Source organism: Gopherus flavomarginatus, chromosome 21 (assembly GCF_025201925.1).
Source record: "Gopherus flavomarginatus isolate rGopFla2 chromosome 21, rGopFla2.mat.asm, whole genome shotgun sequence".
In the NCBI taxonomy this organism is placed as follows: domain Eukaryota; kingdom Metazoa; phylum Chordata; order Testudines; family Testudinidae; genus Gopherus; species Gopherus flavomarginatus.
The window spans coordinates 2,200,888-2,222,823 of record NC_066637.1 but is presented as its reverse complement, the minus strand read 5'-3'; the positions used below and the strand labels follow the sequence as shown (position 1 = coordinate 2,222,823).

Here is a 21,936-nt window from a genome sequence, read left to right as displayed (position 1 = left end):
AGGCCAGGAATTTAGCCTGGGCACTGGAGCCAAAACCTCTACCTGCAATTCATATGTGTGTGGAATGCATAGCTCAAAAAGGCCCTGATCCTGGAGGAAGTAAATAAGGAAGTGTTATTTTCTCCTCACAACACAAGAAACTAAGGTCATCAAATGAAATTAATAGACAGCAGGTTTAAAACAAAAGGAAGTATTTTTCCATACAACACACAGTCAACGTGTGGAACTCCTTGCCAGAGGATGTTGTGAAGGCCAAGACTATAACAGGGCTCAAAAAAGAACTAAATTAAGTTCATGGGTATTAGCCAGCATGGGGAGCGATGGTATCCCTACCCTCTGTTTGCCAGAGTCTGGGAATGGGTGATGGGATAGACCACTTGATGATTCCCTGTTCTGTTCGTTCCCACTGAAGCACCTGGCATTGGCCATTATCGGAAGACAGGACACTGGGCTAGATAGACCTTGGGTCTGACCCAGTATGGCTGTTACATTCTTATGGATCTTTCACTGGGGACTCTCAGCACTACCACGCTATAAAATGTATAAAAGAAAAGCTCTGGATTGTTCAGGATCTGACCTGAGTTTTACCTCTTCAAAACACAGGAACTTCACTGCCCTGATTCTGCCATGGGGATCCTTACTCTAAAGATGTGGTCTTTTAAAGAGGGGGGGCGTGGAGTGATCTCTGAGGTAATAAACAACATGGAATTAGAAAGATAAACATCATAAAAGCATGGTTGTAAATGAACACACCGTAGCATCCAGATCCCGTGCACCATTTCACAAAAGCCATGAGGTGGTGCTGCTCCAACAGTAAGCTGCAGAAGGAGAGAGAAAGCTGTTATGAAAGGTGGCATTGCCAGCAACCAGTGTTCCACAATCGGAGGCACTAGTGGGCAGACGAGAAGAGTTACCCCTTGGCATACATGCTTCAAGGTGGGGATGTGGGGCTGGTTAAATTCTCCTCACACTTGCCCTATTTTAAACCCACATAAAGCACCAGCCTGACAGCTCAGAAGACTGAAGTTGCCACGCTAGCTACAGAGCACAGACAGCAGCAATGCAAGCTGCCTCTTGCCAATGCATCTTACTGCCCAACCCTTGGTTGGAGTGGCACTCTGATCAGTTGGGCCTCTGATCAGAGACTGTTGACAAGAGGCAATTACAGTGCAATACATGAGGTGGACAATTTTCCCGCAGGAAGTTGGCTGAAACTCACCAGCTACCAACTGGCTATCAGCTATTTGGTCAATATCAGCTTGGACTGGATAGGAATTCGTCACCATTGGTCTAGCTTCCATTCCTAATTACCTGAACCAGCCATTCTCCACTTGCTAATTGTGACAGAAGAGTTTTTAATTTGAAGATTCCTCTCAGCTTCCAAATGAGTATCACATATTTGTTACTATTCTCATTAATGGTGGCAATGACTCCTTACATCTCCATTGCACCAGAGCTCACCAGCATCCGTCAGCACTCTGCCGACGTCGTATATGAATAAGGATAGTTTCCCTCACCGCTGGGATGCAACTACGTCTGGGGTTGAATCCTCATAGCCATTGTGCACCAGTAACTGGACAGATCTCATGAGAGAAAGTGAAGAAAAACTGATTCAGTTGAATATTTGGAGGAATTTGAGATCAGCTGAGTAAACATGGGGAATACGCATAACAGAGGCTGCCCTGTGTTTTAGCTATATCTTTTAGATGGAAACATAGTTGCTTCCGAGGAATTCTGCTGTAATTCACTGCAGCACTGAAGGCGTTAGGGCCCTGAGTTTTACACTGTCTCTGAAAACATTTGAGCATACATAGCTTAGGGGGCCTGCAGGAAGCTCAGACTGACAGACTATTGAGCAATGGGATCATCTGCAAAGTGATAATATGTGAACGTGATCCTGACCTCGCCTCACTTATTGTAGGGACAGTATCTGTGCAGAACCCTCAAGCATGAAGTGTGTTCCTGTGTGTGACTATAAAATGACCTGCTGAGTTATGCTGCTCTGTCACTTTCAATATGCCACTGGGCTTCATAATCCCAAACGACTGAGAAAAATGGGGAGGGCTGATCCCTTACAAGGAGAGGCTGATCTTTTTCCATCACATGGATTGTCCACTAGATCTGACCTTGGGTGAACCTTGAAGCTTGTTGATGAGATGGAAGCAGCAAGATGGACAGGACAGGGATATAAAGGAAACATTAATCATGCATTCACATGGCTGTTTGTTGTACTGGGTTTAAATTTACACCCTAGGCAACTTTTAGAGGTGCCTTTCCCTGGGAATTGCACACAACATAGAGATAACTCAGTCTGGAGAAAACTGCCTACCACAGGTAGGAGATTCCTCCTTTTCCCTCTAGGAGAGTTGAGAGTGAATTAAATGCATTGAATTTTTCCGCTTTTACTTAGGCTTAGCAAATTCTAACCCCTCTGTTATGCATCTTAGCCCCTGAGGGAGAACATGAACATATGAGACAGTCCCTTTCACATCAGGCTGTTTAGGCTGTCAGCAAATGACAGACTTGGGTTTTTAAAAAAAACATTTCATTGTGCTCTCTGTTATATCTGCAGAAACAACTTATTCTGAACCCAGCAGCTCTTCGTTATTGGCAATGTTGCCCTGGTTACTGCATTCATGTCACTCATAATATTCTGGCTGTGCTGAAAGCCTCAGCATTTCTGTCATTCCAGCTTCAAACACATGAAAAGCAGGAGACAGGCAGAGCAAGGGGAGTGAAATTTTATCTACTAAAAGGACAACGTGGATACAACGCTGGTAACTTCGGAAGAAAAGGTAAGAAACTTTGATACTACTGCTGTGTCTAACTACAATAAAGTGACTATAACAAAAAGATATACTGTTAGCATTTCCTTAAAATGCACAGGTAGCATTTGGTTACAAAGTAATTTCACTTATTAAAACAAGAGGTACTAGCAGACCCCAAAGAGACACAGCCCACCTTGTTAACACACGTATCCACATCTGAAACACTGTTTTGAATTCTGAGCTCTGTAATAACTTACAGAACCTATAGCTTTGCTCTCTGTGGCTTGCTAGTATAAGGACTTAATAGGTAATTGCTGGTCTATTTCAAAAGAATTTACTTGAATGGCATCACCATTAAATTGACAAACTGAAAATAGCTGGATTTAATCAACATAAAGAAAATCCCTTCTTGTTTCTCATATTTTTACTGGAGTGTTTTCACTGGCATAGCATAATAGCAAAATGAATTAACCGCAGACAGTCCTCTTCTTAAATGTGCTCACACACTGTAAGGAGTAAAGAATTTAAACCACATCTGATCTGTTCGAAAAGTTGCATTTTTCCTCTTGTACCTGAACCACCTTGCTCTGCTGTAGACAGTACAGTGGTTTTTAATAAAATATCACTCAGATTAGAATGGTATAAGAAAACAGGCACTTTATATACAGTTTGTTCTGTCAGCACCAAACAACATAGGCTGTGTCATTTTTACTCTGTTCGTTGTGTAATATGAAAAGCCCAGACAATGTTAGTTTACTTGTTACTGCTCTATACTAGATCTTGTAAATGTTGCAGGTTTCTCTTCCAACTCAACTTTTATATTAAAAAAAAAAATCTAAAAGTTCCCCCCTACACATTCTGGAACCCCCTGAAATGGGGACAATTCAGAAATGATTTTCAAACTCTGTGGTTTCTGACTCTGAACTTTAGTATTATTGAGACACAACGTTCATAATTCCATTTGTTCTTACAAAGCACGGTGTGTGCTCATTGGGCTGCAGACAGCCTGGCATGAAGTCAATCCTGTGAGTCAAATGTGCCACCTATTCTTTGACTTTGTGCGCTATTTCTGGTCACGATGTAGTTTAACTCTTAAATGTTCAAGGAAGTGGTGGCATTCAGCAACAGCTCACTGCTATTGCAACCGTGCCCTGCAATAATAGTGCAAGACTCTTTAAACAATAAAAAGAGAGAGCACCAGACTTTACAAATATACACAATAGACAGACCAGGTCTCTGCCCCCGAGAGCTCACAGTGGGCTCTCAGAGAGAAGTGATTCATAGGACAACAGCTAGAGTGTGAGAAGGCAGAAGGAGATTGAAGGGCGGTTTGGGGAAGTGAGGATTGGAAGGAGATATCTGGGGACAGAGAAGGAGAGTACTTGGCGCATGGAAAGTAGAAGGCGGTTTCAGGCACAAAAGCAGTGTGAAAGAATATGCAGAGCTACATATGGGAGGAGAGGTAGGGAGATGGGCGGGGAAGGGGTCTGAGAAGCAGAGAGAAGATACCTTGGAGCTGATGGTAGGGAAGATTAGAGATTTTACTCAGATGTATTGTTTCCTGGGAGGAGCCAGTCTCCCCCTCTTTTCTCCTTTCTCAGAGGCCCTAAGCGGGGCCAGCACATCCTTTCCCCTGCGGAAGGCTGGACATAGCTCCCCTGGGAACTCCTGCACTAGCCAGCAGGGTGCATTTGAGAGATCTTGGGGGCTGCAGGGGGCGCTATCCAGCAGTCTTGCCAGTTCTAACTTCATGGCAAATTAATCAGTTGCTTGCAGTCAAGAGGCACGGCCCTGCCCAAATGCATGTGATCAGGTCACCCTAGTCCTAGGCCCAGCGAGAGAGGAGCAAATTGGGTCAAGTGACCAGAACTGTCCTTTACACCAGCAAAAACAGAGCTGTGGCCAAATTACGTCCATGACCGCCATGCCGTCCCTGACACTTCTTTCTGCAGCCAGGGCTGACGGGAGGGGGGGAAGCCGGTGCAAATTACTGGGGCCCGGCGGTCTGGAATGGGGCCCGGCTTCTTTGGCCCTGTTTAGTTGGTCCGCCCTTGATGGGGGGCCCGAAAAAAAATTTTCGCCGTGGCCCGAACCCGCTCTCGGCGGCACTGCCTGCAGCTGTCCTACCCCTTGCATGCAATCGGTGGCCATCAGATCATGCAGCTGCCCTGTCCCTCATATACTATCAATGGCCAGCAGACTTTTGATCTGTCAAGCATGTGGCACCCTCCAAGGTGAGGCTCCTCTATTGTGACTCACCAGAATAGCTACTTTTTTAACAGTGGCACATGCACCATCTCCTGAATTAGATGTTGAATCCCTCTGCATACCTGTAATATCAGCCTTTCTGTGTCATCTTCCTCCAGATGTCCGGTGGGATTTTCTCTCCTTTGGAAAACCTCTGCGACCTGGATAATGCCAACTGTCACCCTCTGGTATGTTTCCTGTGCCATGAGCAGTATGAGCATCCCTGCCTCCTGGACTGTTACCACAACTTCTGTGCCAGCTGCCTGCGAGGCCGGGCGATAGACAGCCGCCTCACCTGCCCTCTCTGTGGGTAAGAACTTCCAAGCAGTGCCCACCCATAACACAGAAAGATGGTGACTTACCAGTGAAACCTATCCCAGGCCTGGCTAGGTGCCCATGCTCTGCAGTAAAGCACCACCGAAACACAGAGCATGCTGACAAAAATACCAAGCACGCATTTCCCACATGAGTGTCTGAGTTAGAGGATCCAGCTCTGCCCATCAACAAATACCCAATGCAGCTAGCCAAGTGCAGCATTAGGTACTAAAGTCTGAAAGTTAGACCCAGGGAGAAACAGTGGCATTTCTTCTCTTACACTTTCTGGGCTGAAGGCCTGCTCAGTGCTCTGTTGGCTTATGTATATTGGTATTGTGCTCAAAACCTGGCCTGGGAGCAAGGAACACATCTGAAACGAAGATGGGCTAAGTTAGCTATATTTGAATTTGTTGCAGTGTGGAAGGGTGAATGGGAGTCATTCCGTTAACTCCACTCATGAGAGTTGGGCCAGACCTCAAGCTAATGCCTTTTGTGGTAGCTTGGGTAAGGATGGGGGCTGGGCTACACAGGAACCAGCACTAAAATAGCCTAACTGGTTTTCATTCTCACCTTTTGTTATTTCAGTGCCAGTCTGAGCATAGACACTAATTATGGAATGAAAGGGTCTTATTTAGATTTAACTTAAATTGATTCTTTACTGACAACCTGTGCAGAATAGACACACTCGTACTCCACAATAAGAGTGGCCACACACAAGCTTGCATGGATATAACGAGAATTAAACCAGTGTCGTTATTTTGGTGCTAACTTGTGCCTAGACTGCCTCTCTGATAGGCTAGTTAGAGTCTGAACCAAAGACAATGGGGGCCAAGTGGAGTCTTCCATGGACTGCAGTGGGCCTTGGATTAAGGTCATTAGTACATAACAGACGCAAGGTGTGACACAGAAGCTAGCTTTGGCTAGCTCTTGAGAAGTGAGGTATCAGTGAGACTCTCTCAAGCACAGGACCAGCACTTTCCCCTTTTAGCTCTTCAGTCTTCACTGTGAGCTGCAGTGAGGCTCAGCACCACTACTGGTAAGCAAGCACTCTGTGTGGGGCTCTAGGCCCAACTGACTTTGAAACAAGAATTATTAGTGTGCTCACTAAGGGCCAAATTCAGCCCTCATTCAGCCAGTCCAGTCCCACCCCTTCAGAGGATTAGATGGAGGTAACAAAATGTAACCTCCTTTTCTCCCCCCTCCAATTACAAAACATTTCAGGCCAAATCCTGCCCTGAACCAAAATGTCTTTTGTAGTTGGAACAAAAAGAAATTGCATTTAACAATTTAATACAATATTAACATGCTGAACTGTGTGTTTGAGAATTGTGGTTGTATGGATATATACAATATGCTACAGAATAGGTCTTGGGTTTTTCTGGAGCATATTGTACATCTTCAGTTGCATGGTATTTGTTTTCATTTTTATTCCTTTCAAGAATCTGATATTATTGTAAGTGAAGCCAGGAATTATTTAAGTACTGTCTCTCTGGGTTCTTCTATAGGTTCCTATCACTGTACATACAGATACTTTTATCGACTGTTATCTGTGAATCATGCTGTGCTCTCCTTGTTATTAAACATTACTGTAAAAATGGGGAGTGTTAGTGATTTCTGCTCTGATGTGGACAGTCCTGTTTGAAGGTAATTTCTATCACTGTATTAGTAACAATGATTTGGGGTGCATTACATTCTAAACAAACCAAGTTCATCTACATGAAACTTGTGTGCCTCAGATTCTCAAGAACACATTACTGATGATAGCAGACATGGTGGAAAATTTACTGTTGGACCTGGAATGCTACAATACATCTCTGTTTTTCGGTAGTACACTCTAAGGATTAGGGAATCTGCTTTCACTTCACAGGCATGAATTGACAACACTGTGCAGGACTTTGTATTCCAAAAAAGGAATTTGAATAGCAGGGCAGATGATTGTCATTTATTCTAGTAAATAGGATGATGTGTATCAGGCTTACTGTAGTTGCCAAAGACATTTGAGTCTTAATGGAGGGCTGGTAGAGGCAGAACTGAAGCCGAGCTGTGTTCTGGAATGTGTAGTTAGACCTAGCCACAAAGCACTGGAGGAGGTTAACGTTGTACCTTATTAGATTTCACCTTTAATGTATACAGCTCTCTCTGTATAGTTTGTCCTTAGGGGAAATGGAGATTTGATGAGCATCCAGGAACTGCTCATTTATGCCTGTTCTTTTTAGATGAACACAAATTACAAAGATTAAAATAAATCCCATGAGTCTTTTTTTGTTTTGGTTTAAAGCAGCATGGGAAAGACTTCAAGCAATACCTGTCTGCCTGCAAATTGTGTGGCTAGTCCACAGCCTGAAAAATAATGTTCTCTATGCACAGCTCTTGTTTTTAATTATAAGCAGTTACAAACCATCACATTTCTGTGAAATTAATTAAAATAAAGCTCTAGGTATCGAGCAAGCCCCATCACCATCGTATCTGGGCAACCTGCAGTCCCTAACATTATTTTCCTAACAGCAGCCCTGGGAGGCAGGGCAGGGCTTTTATCCCCATTGTACAAATGGGGACTGTGGCACAGAGAGTCTAAGTGACTTGTCCGGGGTCACAAAGTGAGTCTGTGGCAGAGCAGAGAATTGATCCCAGGTCTCCTGAGTTCCAAATACTGAGCCAGCCTTCCTCTCACTGGTGAGGGTAACATTTTCAAAAGTACCTTAGTTACTTAGGAGCCTGAGCCCCATTGACTTGCACTGAGATTTAGGCTTCAAGTCACTTAGGCACTTTTGAATTTTTTTCCCTGGATCTCAGACTTGATGATGTAAAATACACATGCCCAGAGGGGGTCAGGATCCCTGGTGGTAAAGCCCCAGGAAAGCTGGAGAAGCTGTGTCTAGCTCTGCTCTTTTACATGGCCTGTCATCACAGCATTTGAGTGCTTCGTTGTCAAGCTGCCTTTGTGCCTATGAAATACGAGGTTCTAATCACAATGGTTTCAGATGTGAACAGCTGCAGAACACACAAGTTCTACTTATAGCTCCACAAGAATTCAGGAGAGCTCACTCTGCTGCCAGGGCAGGCTAGCAATGGGAGAAGGGCAGTGAGTGTTTTCCACTCTACACTGGACAAGTGATCACCCTGAGAAGCAGAATCACTGCAGCCCTAGGGCCTGATCTGGCAGGGACTGAGCTTTCTGGCCCCTATCCAGCAAAGCACTTAAGCATGTGAGTAATTGTAGGTTTCTGAAGAACCCCGCTGGAGTCAATGCTCAGCACCTAGCAGGACTGAGCCGCTAGGCAGGTGGATTTTCCTAGCCAAAACATGACTCCTGGCACTTACAGTCTGAGCTCTGCGGGAAGAGGGCTGGCTGATACCGGATAGGTTTGTTTCACTCTTAAGGGTTTATTTTTAAATTTAAAAATAGAAAATACCACAAACTGTGTTGGGATTTTTTTTTAACTGTTAACAAAACTGTGTAGCTTAAAGAGGTGCTGGCCCTTCCCGGAAATCTTTGGAAACAGTTCTGGTTAGGGACTATTCTGTCTGCATGACCTAGAAGTTTGCTCTCTTCCTCCCCACTCTCAGCATGGAGTTGTCTACTAAAGACAACCACGTGCAGAGAGAGACTCCATCTCTTCCAGTTTCAGCTGCTAAAAGCTGTTCATGCTATGTTGGAAGTGGCACAGTACTGTGCAGAAGTCGCTTCAGATAACTGTTTAGCTTGGAACTGGTTTTGGTATTAAAATTGGCAAATAATCCAAGATTTAACATCAAAACCTAAACTCTCCAAAACTTGCCACCTAAAAACCAACAAAAGCATAAACAGCAAAAGAAAATGTTGACGTACCAGCCACTGCATGGATATATTTCTGGACAAAAAGTCACATACTGGCAGATGTTGCTGCTTAAAGCAGTTCAAGGGAACTGTTGCTCAGAGCCAAGTGAGACCAAACAAAATGTTATTTTTAGGTGTTCACTTCTGGCTTTTGCTTGCTGGGTGCATCTCAAGCACTTTGAAAAAAAATCAAAGAATTACTTAATTAAAACAGATCAGCTGGAGTAAACATTCATTCTTTTCTGCAGAAAAACAGCACTCTCCAGTCAGTTTGTCATGCAAACTCCCCACTCATATTGGCTAAATACGAACATTCTTAGATTAGGGCAAGTCAGTTCTAATCTTGGGAGCAAATGTGCCAATGCAGAGAGACCACAGGCATTACCCATAGCTATGTACGTAGCACCAGCATGCTAGGGGTGAGGCACTCTGGCGAGGAAGCCAGAACTGCCCCCCTACCCATGCTGTGCTGGGGAGACAGAGAGGCCTTTAGGCAGCAGGGCTGCCAGTCTGGAATCTTGCATCAGCAGGAAGGGCATTTTTTAAGGTGTCCATGGCAGTGTTTGTGGGTTGCTAATATTAGCCCCCTTCAGAATGCCTGTGCACCAGGTGCCTGAGCTCACCAGGGACTCCCCCATTTTTAGATAGCTTGGGCTAGATTTCCCAGAGTACTGAGGTGCCTGAAGGTGCAGGCAGACACCTAGTGGGTTCACTAAAGCACGGATGTTCCAGCTCCAGAGCAGCATCATTGCCACTGACTGATGGAAGAGGCGGGAATAGGCTAGGAGCCCGTGCTGATGCCTTTGTTTCCGGAAGGAGAAGGGCAGATTTTCCAACCATGACACCCCTCCCAGGTAAGTTATCCAGAAGTCATGCATGCAACAGCCTTTAACTCAGGGACTCCAGGCTCCATACGTACCATCAGGTATCCCCAGCAGCTACATTTCTGGGAGGATTATTTCGTGTTTTTGATACACACATGGCTGGATTCACCTGTATTCTGCATGTCTAACTGGTGCTTGTGCCCAGCTCTGCAGCCAGGCTCAGTAACAGTCACTGGCAAGGCAATACAGAGGCGCACAGGGCAATTTTTCACTCTATTGGCAGCATGAATGGAGCCCCAATGAGCTATCACTTCCTCCCTGATCATGTTCAAGCTAATATTTCAGCAAAGCAAACAGACACTGACTCTGAGCAGAGCAGCTATTTGGCACCAGATCTCACACTTACTTGTTTTCTGGTTTATAACATTTCTCTCACTAGAAAGTCTTGTGTGTGTTGTGCCCTGGGTTATTTTTAAATAGCTCTTCTCCCTACCCCTCATGAACAGTAGGTATATGCACCCATAAGCTATTGTCTCATTGGGGATGGAGGCTTTTAGCAGCTTTTGCAGAGTCAGCAGTGAACACCTTAATTGGGATGCCCTCTTATTAAAGATGTCTCCCAGGAAGCCAGTTCTGCCTAATGGCAGTGAACAGCAATGACAACTGCTTAATCAGACCAGCCCTGGCATGAGTCTGCTTAGTAGGGACTCTGTGCTTTAGCCCCAAGGTAAAGTGGTAGAGCAGCAGGGGTGAAATGCGGAGGTCTCATCTTTATACAGAAGTTGCCCAATGAAGATGAAAAGGGAGAAGAATTGTAGATGCAATGAAGCTGCCATGCAGAGCGTCCCCTTCACTCAGGCACAGTATGAGTCTTGTTGGACTGTTTTTAAGTAGTTCAGCTGCCTGCCTTTTCCTCAAACTCTAGCACAGACCCAAACTCTCTTGCTTACGGCTGCAATTGCTAGACAGGGTCAGCCTATAAAGCCCCCATTAACCCATGCCCCACCTGCCACATACTACGTCCTACCCAGGTGCTCTCAGCCAACCAGCTCTCCATCTCCCAGCAGGTTGCAGCGCACAGGCCTCTGGAGAGAACACTGGGGCTGGCCATGCATGCGGCTCTCAAGAGAGCAGGACTGGAGGAGTGACTCCTCTGTGCTCCACAGCCCAACAGGCAGGTTTTATTAACTACCTCTGTCAAGCAGCACAGCAGCTGAGCCCTGGCAACAAGAACTTTACCTGCATTACCACAGCAGGAGCCCCGGCTTGGGGGCTGAGCTGCCTCAATTCAAGGCACTGAAGTCATGGCCAGAACCCTTTTCAGCTTCACACAGCTTGCCTATTGCTAGGGGTTTCACAGAGCCAGGAGCTGAGCGATGCAGTGTTTAATTCTGCTTTACTACTCTCCAAATTCACTCCTGATCTGTCGTAACAAGAAGTTACTGGGGCTGGGAATCAGTTCAGATGGTTATTAAAATGCCACAGCATACACACAAACCCTTTCTAAATTCTCCCCACCTAGTGTTCTCAGCCCTGTCCTCGGCCCATCCCTCCCCACTCAAACAGAGTCCAAGGGCATCTGGTTCGCTAGATCGCTTCCTCTCCCTCGTGCTTGTAACAATACACATGCACATTTCTGCTGCAGTTTTCATAGGATTCTCCATTTCATTTAAATCTCTGAGTGCTTTATGCCCAGTACCCAGAGGGCTGCAGAGAAGGGCGGGCGATGCAAGATGCTGCTGTATCCAGCCCAGCCCTGCAGCAGGAGAACCAAACCAAGTGCCTGGGAGGTAAGTTTTCTGGGTGGTATTAGTATAATACATCTCTCTCTCCATCAAATCCAGCCTTGCCGTGCCAGACTATTAATAGACAAAGACAACAGACAAGCCCCCTGCAAGATATTCCTGGGCTAAGAAGTCTTTTCCATCGGTAAGCTGGTGCCCCCGAATGTGGCCATGTTTGATGAAGCCAGGCAATGATGAAGCACTGCCAGCTGCAGTGAGACCTTTAGTTCCATGATTAGTTTGCTGGGAGATGCAGCCTGGAGTGATGAAACCCAATCCCTCACAGGTGACTGGTGGGTGAATCATCATTTCAATCCGATTCAACGCGCTCATTGTCCAGGGGAATGAGACTTCAAAGTTCCTGTCATCTCTGCGAACCTGCGTTTCGAGAGACACTCTCAAGAAGGGGCTGGAGTGGCTGTGGCTTGGTGTCTGGTTGCGCTGTCGTCATACTGTTTTGGTCCTGGGTTTTACTGGAAGTGTCAAAGTGGCTACAGTAAAGATTTCCACGATGCTTTTAAAGGAAATGGATGAATATATGTAAGGGTGATTCCTTTCTCTAGCATTCATGGGGAGCTGCAGTTTGCCAGGAATTGGGTACAGTCTGAGCTTAACTGTGAGTGACATTTCTCAGAATCAGCACTGCTATATCTTCATTGATGAGCCTTCATTTTTTTCCTTTTTAATTATTTTGCTAAAGCAAGCCAGTGTGGTCAGTGCCAGGGGAGCTTAGCCCTGGTCCTTACAGAAGGTGCTTGAATTCTGACTTTTCACTCAGACTAATCATGCGTTCACCCAAATTGGAAGTATTTCACTAACATTATTTGATTACTTTTAATGTGGCACTCTTGGTTTTAAGGGTTTCAACAAAGCCTATGTGTGTATATATGTAGGGGGACTAAGGCGTTGTCTGAGAAGGATTTCATGCAGGGATTTTGGCTTTGGACAATTTCTGTCCTCTCGGAATTCTGTTTACTGTTATTTTGGGAAAGCTGTTTGGAGGGTTGTTAGGGGAGGGGCTTCCATGGTCACCTGCTTCCCATTGGTTAAAGCTCCTCTCTGAGGAAGTCACCACATGGCTTATTTTGATGTTAATAATATCCCCATTCTGGATTATTATTGCTCCGTGAGATTATTCAGACGTAGCACTGTGTTAGTCTGCTCACTTCTCTGCGCAATTGGACGCTAGCAGTAGCTAAGGGAATCTGGGCAGCAATGTCCAGTGCTAAACAAATGCTACAAGACTTGTGAAAATGAAAGAACCATTTCAGGCAGGAGCAGTGCCTTGCCACAAGTCAATATTCTGGACACAGCCAGTGGACAGAGCCACATGCAGGCAAACTGAATTTAAAGATTGAGTGTAAACAAGAAACTACCAAAGGGGCAACATACTAGGATTTCACATCCTGGAATTCATCAGGCATGGCTATTCCAAGACTGAAATGACCCTTCCAGCAGCCTGTGGAATGAATCACACAAAGTTTTGATTAGAAAGTCACTGGAGCTCAGCAAATGCTAACGTTAAATGGCCATTCTCAGCATGTCCCACCCTGTACATTCCTAGGAGCCAAGCAGAAACGTGTGGGATACTGCTAACATAGCGTGTGAAGATTTTGACAAACCTTAAGAGAGTTCACCATGCTCTCTCTGGGAAGAGCCAGGGCAGGAAACATGGCATAGAATTCAGATTGTTAAATGCTGTCGCTTAATGAAAACATTTGCAGCACAGAGGAAATACTCTTGGAGTATGTGGCAAGACAGAATTCAGCTCTGATGAAAACACCAAGATCTGAACTGTGTTATGGAAAATAGTACAATTCATGTCCAGAAATTTCAGGTGCACAAAAGGAAAAAAAAAGCCTGATCCTATGTGACTGCATTGCAGTTTGTCTTATATCTGGGGTCATTAAGGTATCGCATGGTATCTTTTCACTGCAGTCTCAGGAGAGTTGTTTTCCTTTAACATTCGGTTGTTTGAATGAAGAGAAATATTTGCTTACCATTGCCAGGGCTCATGGGCCTACCCTGTCTGTTTTGTCCTCCTCAGTCATCAGTCCATAGTGAAAGGAAACAATGGGCTCCCGCCTGTAGACCGGCTCCTGAAGTTCCTGGTGGATAGCTCTGCCGACTGCGAAGAGGAAGTTCAGTGTGCAAACTGCGATCAGGAGTGCAAGAAACAGGTAAGTGGCTGGTTATGTCTCCAGCTCCAGAGCCATGCCTCACATGTTGCAGAAGGCAAAGGCGTACACAGCCCCTGCCCAAAGTGCTTCCAGGCTACGGCCAACACTTCCACATTTGGGCCCCACATACATATTTAGGTACCTATGTGAGTGAGCTGATTTCCAGAACAGCCGAGTTTTTCCAGCCACATCCTTGTTGCTTAGAGGGTCCTTTTGTGATCTCCCCAAATAGACTGTGCTTGGCTCTTGAAGTGTCAGCAGCAGATTCTAGAGCCAAGCCACACCAGCCTAGGAGTAAGTACAGCATGGCACATGGAGCTGTAACTGGTTAAAAGATGGGAAACAAAAGGTAGGAATAAATGGTCAGTTGTCAGACTGAAGAGAGGTAAATAGTGGTGTCCCCCAGGGGTCTGTACTGGGCCCAGTGCTGTTCGACATTCGTAAATGATCTGGAAAAAGGGTAAACAGTGACATGGCAACATTTGCAGACAATACAAAATTACTCAAGATAGTGAAGTCCAAAGCTAACTCTGAAAAGTTGCAAAGGGATCTAACAAAAAACTTGGTGACTGGGCAACAAAATGGCAGATGTAATTCAATGTTGATAAATGCAAAGTAATGCCCATTGGAAAACATCATCCCAACTCTGTATGCAAAATGGTAGTGTCTAAATTAGCTGTTACCACTCAAGGAAGACATCTTGGAGTCATTGTGCATAGTTCTCTGAAAACATCTGCTCAATGTGCAGCGGCAGTCGAAAAAGCTAACAGTGTTAAGAACCATTAGGGAGAGGATAGATAAGACAGAAAATATCATAATGCAACTATATAAATCATGGTATGCCCACACCTTGAATACTACATGCAGTGCTGGTTGCCCCAATCTCAAAAAGTGATATATTAGAATTGGAAAAGTTACCAAGAAGGGCAACAAAAAAAGGATTAGGGGTATGGAACAGCTTCCATTTGAGGAGAGATTACAAAGACTGGGACTTCTCATCTTGGAAGTAAGATGACTAAGGAAAGATATGATAGAGGGCTATAAAATTATGAATGGTGTGGAGAAAGTGAATAAGTGTTAGTTACCCTTTCACATAACACAAGAACCACTGGTCAGCCGATTAAATTAATAGGTGACAGGATTAAAACAAACACAAGGAAGTATTTCTTCACACAATACCCAGTCAGCCTGTGGAATTTGTTGCTGGGAATGTTGTGAAGGCCGGAACTACAACTGGGTCCAAAAAAAGAACTAGATCAGTTCATGGAGGATAGATCCATCAATGGCCATTAGCCAAAATGGTCAGGAATGCTCTGGGTGTCCTGAGCCTTTAGCTGCCAGAAGCAAGGACCAGACTACAGGACATTTCATATCATCATATGATAATTGCTCCATTCTGTTCATTTCCTCAGGGGCACCGGGCATTGGCCACTGTCGGAAGACCAGACAGTGGGCTAGATGGACCATTGGTCTGACCCTGTATGTCCGTTCTTATGTAAAGGGTTCTCTACCATCCTGCCAATCTCCTTAGCCGTGGTGTGGATGAGAGGACTGGTCAGTTCGAAATTGACCAGTCAGTCCTTAGCCTCTCTGCTGAGACTGCCAACGAGGGGGCCAATTAATGCCAATCATGGCAATGGGGTTTTATGTGATATGGACACCTGTCTTTTCAGAACTGTACAGAGACCAGCTCCTGCTTTCATACCCAGCAGCTGGCATTCCTGGTCTGGACCAGAGCACAGCAGGGAACTGGAAAGGAAAGGCCTTTTCTTTTCCCAGTCCCCTGCACTAACCAGACAAAAATACATGTCCAAAAGGAGCTGCCAAGGATTAGGCAGAGAGAGAAAACACACATGCCGTCCTGCAATTTCTCGTAAGACAGCGCTACACTTAGGGTCATCTAAGCACATGCTCAGTTAAGCTAAAGGACTAAAGTAGCAGAGAGGTTCTGTTCCGTTCCCTCCATCCCTCCCGTGTTACTTTGTCTGCACGGAACCAAAAAGCATGGGTCCAGGGAGAACGAGTGGACATGTTTTGCCAGGTCAGAGAAACGTGGCAAATACTCACCACCTTTTGGGCCAGGTTTTCACCTCGCTCCCAGCTGTGGAGCCGCTAGCCGTCTAGTGAGGTTTCCTGTGTTATGGGCCTTTAAAGTTGGGCTGCAGCCAGCGTGTAATGTGGTATTTGCTCCCTATACTTAAGACGTTTCTGCTTGTAACTTAAGCTACATAAAGCACATGTAGATCCTTCAGCAATGGGCATCTCAGAAACACACTTAATAACAAGGGATAAATGGCACCAGAACTCTCAAGTGGCAGGTACTTCATTATTCTGGAATGAATGGAAGTAAATTTCCCTGCCCATGGCAGCTTTGTCATCTTGGCCTTCCCCTAGAGACCAAGGCAAGTGAAAGTCAGATAATGGAATGTGTGGCTGATATAGCAAAGAGCTTCAAGGAGATTCCTGGTTCCAAAGGTTACTCCAAGGACAAGCTATCCCACTAGCGATGCCAGAGCAGCCCTATGGCCTGTCTCTTTCCCAGCTTCTCTGCAGCCCTGTGGATGCGTCTCTCCCTACTTGCTCGCTCCTGCCCTCTTGCTGCTGCATTGAGCTCTCAAGGCTGGATTTGGGCGTCTGGTTTATTTCCCTGAGCATGCGCTACAGTGTTAGACACACGGTGCTGACTCTGCTGCAGACCTGGCAGCAGGCCAGCTGTCTGGGGAAGGTTACGCTCTTCCCCCAAAACAGGGATCTGAGACAGTTGGAAAGGAACCCATCAGGTGAGGAGGTAGGGGCCTTGCTGAACCAGTCACTCCAGTTTATTCTCACCTTCCGTTTCTGGACTCCAGATGGCCAGACTGAGGCCTGGGCTAGTTTCTCTCAGTTGGCCTCAAGAGTGGCAGAGCTCACTTACCTGCTGTCCCTGTGCTAACTGAAAGGGTTAGCAGCTGTTGGATTTCAGAGCATGGGTTCAGACACTCAGATTTTACCTTTTCTTTAAATTGGTTTTGTTCATCCCATCCTTGATGCTGCCTCTCTTGCTGCACTGCTGTGAGAGATGCAAATATCTTGATGTGACAGTCTGAGGAATCTGTCCGTGTATGACTGTGTGTATCTATTTCAAACTACTCACTCCATTGTCATTGCAAGGCTGACCTGGGCTTTCTCTGCTGTCCTTTTGCCTCCATCTTAGACTGAAATTCCAAGGCAGTGATACAGGGCTAATCATGGAGGGTCATCAAACTTGATGATCCTCTAGTCAAATGGAAGCATCGTAGGACAAAAAGTTGGCTAGCCCTCAGAAGAGCCAGTCTGCCCAGCTGATCAGGTAACTAAGCCAACTGATCACTGGGTGGGGAACTTTGATCACTTGACAAGGCTGATTAGGGGGAAGTCACCTGACAAAGAGGAGTGGAAGTTATAAAAAGCAGGGTCTCACAGCCAATTGGGGTGGGGGCCCAGGGGAAGACAGCAGATCAAAGCTGGCTGCAGGAGAGGGAGAGAGACTCAATAATTCAAAGAAGCCATGTGCAGGAGTGGGTTCCTGGACACCCTACAGGACTTCCACCAAACCCCAAAGAGTGCTCACGAGTTGGAAGGAAGCTGAGGCAGAGAAGGGCATGTAGCTGTTTTATGGGTTTTACCTGGATTCTGTATATCTCGTGTGCTGTCTAAAGTGAAGAGTAATTGTGTTAGAAACCTTTGCAAAGCCTGTGTGTTAGGTGCTTCTCTGTCACGTGTCCCTGGAGAGGTAAACAAACAGTCAGTCAACCACAGTGCCCACAAGGTGGAGCTCTGAGAAGGGGTGTGCTTATGCCATTGGGGAACGGGGAATCGGCACTGGTCCAAGCGGCCATGGGCAGCTGACCCAGGAAGTCCCACTTCGGTAAAGGGTCACAGACAGGGCCTCTGCCCAGGAAGTGGGCCAGAGAGGCCAAAGTCAGACAGTGCTGGACCCTATCCAGACCAATTGAGGCTTAGCACATGAGTCCAGCATGGTAGGACCCTGGTGAGGGTCCAGCAGGGGAAGCCTGACCAGGGCAGTGCTAAGCACAAAGCTGACACCTGCCCTGTTTGTCCTGGACCCGGCACTTGCCCATGGTAGTTTCTGGCTCAGAGACAGATAGATGCCCCCTCAGCTGAGAAAAGCCATTTCTAATTGCACTGATGAGAACTCAGGTGTTCAACCCTCTTTGGGGTTTGTTCTGTGTTTGCCCATCAGGAAATGGACACCATGTATTTCTGCAACACCTGTAACCAGCCCCTCTGCAGCAAGTGTCGCGAAGAGACCCACAAAGCCAAGATGTTCTCTCGCCACGAGATTGTCTCCTTGACTAAGCGCACTAAAGACATCCACAAGAAATGCTGTGAGTACATCCCCACTCCACCTGGGCAATTACACACAGGGAGCACAGGAGGATTAACACTGGCCTATCAGCGTCACTTTCCCAACTGAATCCAGGGTCTCTCCTCTCTGAGCAGCAACCACAGACCAGAAGCGGTGTATTCCGTTACTTTCCCGTGCTGGCTGCAAAACCCAGTAACTGGCTCTCTCCCCAGCAACAATGTGCAGTCCGGATCTGCTCGTTATTTTCCCCATCAGTTTGCATGGTGAAGGTGCAGTTAGCACATGAAGGCAGTTACTCACAGCTTCTATGTGAAGCAGCACTGTGCCAGGCTAACGAATAGCACATCCTGCGCAGATTGCGCCTTCTGTACAAAGGATTCAAGTGTAAACACAGATGGTGGCCAGGGTTCCCAGGAATAGCTACCTGCAAGGTGCGCATATAAGGAAAGTGTTTACCTGCATGTAGCCTTCTCCAGTAGGGCCCACCAGCCAGAGACCCGGGCTGCTCAGCTGGAGAGCCTGCAAGTCAAAGTGGTGGTGTCTGAACAGAGCAGGCAGCAAGACTGGAGCTGGGATGCATCACTTATGGTCAGGTGGCTGAGCTGTCACAAGTAAGAGCTCCTCAGAAACCTGGTAGGAAGAGACATCCCCAGGCTCAGAGGGGTGGACCCAGCTCACCTATTGCATATCCTCTCGCCTAAGGACGGAGCTGCCCCTAGATTCTGAGCTGCGCTCTATTTAGGGAGCTTGTTTAACTCTGGGATGAATTTGTTTGTTCCCAGCTCTTCACGAGGAACCTTACATCATGTTTTCAACAGAGAAAAAATCCATGCTCTGCATTAATTGTTTCCGGGACATGCAGGTGTAAGTAGCAGGTCTCCCTGCCCCTCACCCAGCCCTCTGCAGACGGGGCACCTTTTCAAACTCCTCCCTAAGCCTTGAGCATTATGTTCCATGGAGGCTGCAGAAAAACCGCATGAGAGAAGAGATCCGCTACAGCAGCATTTAGGTGCTGCAGCGAGGACCCTATTGCTAAGCCTGAGAGAGAATGGACACAGAGGTGACTATCAGGCATGGCTGCTGCTGGCCCAGGACCAGGGCCATAAGGAGCTGGAGCTTGGGATGCCCAGCAAAGGGAGAACGTGAATGGAAAGTGTCACAGACACAGAAAGCAGCAGCAACAGTTAATAGGAGTGGCCTGAGAGAGACCAACAGAAGTTCCCAACTTGAGCAGTGAGCCCCATTATTTGGAGTTAGAGCTATTCTAAAACAATAGCAGCTGCTGGACCTAGGGGGAGTTTTTCGAAAGGAGGAAAGCGGGAGGGAGAGGCAGGAGCAAAGTGTCCAGGAAGCAGCAGCATTACATAAGCAGGCTGAAACCAACATCAACCAGTCTAAGAAAGTGATGGGAAGGGGGAGAGCAGCATTCAGAGTAACAAGAGTGCCCGGCAGAGAGACAGAGAGAGACATTCTACTTTGGGGTCAACAGTCAGTAATCACCATATGATCTGTGAGCCCTGGACCGTGACAGCTGATAGATGGGCGGGAGCAGGACACATTCATTGTTCCCATGCTGCTGCAAGAGACCCCGTTCAAGTATCCTGCTGCCCCAGTCCTCAGGGGAGCCGAGGGTCATTGTTAACTGCGTACATCAATAGCCCTGGTCGGTCAGATAAAAGGAGATGAGGAAGAGTGGTTTGCAGGTTATGCAGGACTCTGACTGATCCTAATTCCCAGGCCTCTGCCTCTTTCAGAGAAAGCCGAGCCCACTGCATTGACATCGAGACTGCGTACATGCAAGGCTGCGAGAAGCTTGACCAGGCTGTGATGGTGGGTAGCATTTGAGAGATGCATTCTGAGTTTTAGTCTGTTGATGTTTATCATCAAAATTACTGTGGCGAGGGAACAGCACTGGGACGGCTGCTCCCGCTGTCCTCAGTGTTGGAGTAAATCATGCTTCAATAAAATGTCATTGCTCTGGGGAGTGGACAGTGCCCAGGCTCATGACACACGTCCTGGATCAGTCAGTCTGCTTTCCCCATCTTGCTTGCAACTGACTCTCCTGCTGTCACCTGCTGTCTTTCCTCCTAGGCTGTGAAAGAGCTCCAGACGTCCACGCGAGAGGCCATTGTCCTTCTCAAAGCCATGATTGAGGAGGTGCGCAACAGTGCAGATGAGGAAAAGACATCCATCAACTCACTCTTCAGTAGCATGCAGGTACGGAGTGGCTTGGGACAGCCACCGACTGGACCTTCTCTGTTGGGCTGCCCAGAGAGCAATGGGATTAGTTACAGCACACCGCTTCGGGGTGTTAGTGCACTAACAGTGCACCCACATAAGGGAAAATCAAAGGCCTCAGATCGACACCAAATCAGAGCAAAGGAATGATCTAACTGCCCGGATTCTCCTCTCGCTCACACTGGTGTAGCTATTGACAACAGTTGAGTTACCCCGATTGATAGTGGGATAAGTCTGGGAGAAGTTGATTCTCCTCTATTTTCCCACGCAGAAGAGTATTTTGATCTACCTTATTTCACTGCCAGGTGGACATGGGGGAAAGCTCAGCAAAGCCTTTGGAATCCAGAGCAGGGAAGCTCTTTGCTCACAGCATAGGGAGTTGTAAACCGCAGCCTCTAACTATGGGAATGTTTGATCATTTCTACCTCTTGCAGGAGAAACTAGCAGAAAGAAAAAAGATGCTTCTGAAAGCTGTTCAGAGGTAAGGCCAGCCCAGACTCAGTGGCTTAACACATTCATAATTTATTACTATGGGGATGGGCTACGTAACGGACTAAAGAGACAGCCAGGTTTTAAAGGGGAGCTATAAAAGGCTTCTGCAAAAACCCCAATATCCCAACCCAGTAACAGAATCCACACGCAGAGCGAAGAGCAACACATACATCTGCATTTAACAGAAAGAGTCAACTCCTCCTTCACACACCTGCCAAGATTAGCATTTGAGCCTGTCCCCAGGATAGCTGATGCCTTGATTCCGAACAGCTAGACTAGCATGGAGGATCCTCTGGATTACTGCTCTGCTTTCAGGAAAAGGCTGGAACCTGAACTGGCACGTGTGTTGGGAAGAAGAGCAGACACCTTTGCAAAAGTCCACACCCCACCCTGCCCCTTTCCGTTCAGTGCCAAGAACTTCTATGGCGCTGAATGGGCGCAGGATCAAGGCCACTGATAATCTTCAGTGAGTTGTTGAGTGTTTCTGTTCTCCTCCCAGACAGTCTGCTGTCAGCGTTTGCGGCTGCATTACTGATCTCTCTCTCACCTCCCCGCTCCCATTTTACTGGTAGCGCTAAATGGCAGGTCTCACCTCTAGCTGACAGAGCAAGGCGCCCTCTAGCGTCAACATTTTTATTATGGACTATGAGCATAAAAGTTGCTGCAGCTCATATTAGTGAGCACCTGTCTTCGCACCTGCACAGTGCTGCCCCTGCATCCAGGCCGGCTGTCCTGAATGCAGCCCGGACATCAGTTGCCCTGTGGGCAGGGTGGCAGCTCCACGGGACAGCGACGTGCTGACTCCTGCACCTGGTTTATAGTTCAGCAGTGGACAATTACAGGTTTTACTCTTCTTCCTCCCTTCTTTTTGGTAAATATTTTTACAAAGATTTCAGCAGCTTCATTTTGCTGCCGAGCCTCAG

At 46.7% G+C, this 21,936-nt stretch overlaps 1 protein-coding gene across 9 annotated transcripts in view; it reads left to right on the top strand.

Annotated features, from left to right (window-relative positions):
• The window catches only part of RNF207 (ring finger protein 207), a 50,323-nt gene that overhangs the window by 12,910 nt on the left and 15,477 nt on the right, over nt 1-21,936 (top strand). The window contains exons 1-9 of one of the 9 annotated variants that reach the window (XM_050931769.1): nt 1,983-2,334; nt 2,693-2,795; nt 5,135-5,325; nt 13,803-13,935; nt 18,158-18,302; nt 19,066-19,147; nt 20,038-20,113; nt 20,375-20,500; nt 20,956-21,002. In XM_050931769.1, the coding sequence (XP_050787726.1) occupies nt 5,135-5,325; nt 13,803-13,935; nt 18,158-18,302; nt 19,066-19,147; nt 20,038-20,113; nt 20,375-20,500; nt 20,956-21,002 (800 nt within the window). In that variant the 5' untranslated portion in view covers nt 1,983-2,334; nt 2,693-2,795. Of the gene's footprint in view, nt 1-1,982; nt 2,335-2,572; nt 2,796-5,134; nt 5,326-10,708; nt 11,762-11,810; nt 12,053-12,077; nt 12,296-12,353; nt 12,372-13,802; nt 13,936-18,157; nt 18,303-19,065; nt 19,148-20,037; nt 20,114-20,374; nt 20,501-20,955; nt 21,003-21,936 lie in introns of those variants that run through there. The other 8 variants (XM_050931768.1, XM_050931773.1, XM_050931767.1 and 5 more) reach the window with 8 other exon arrangements.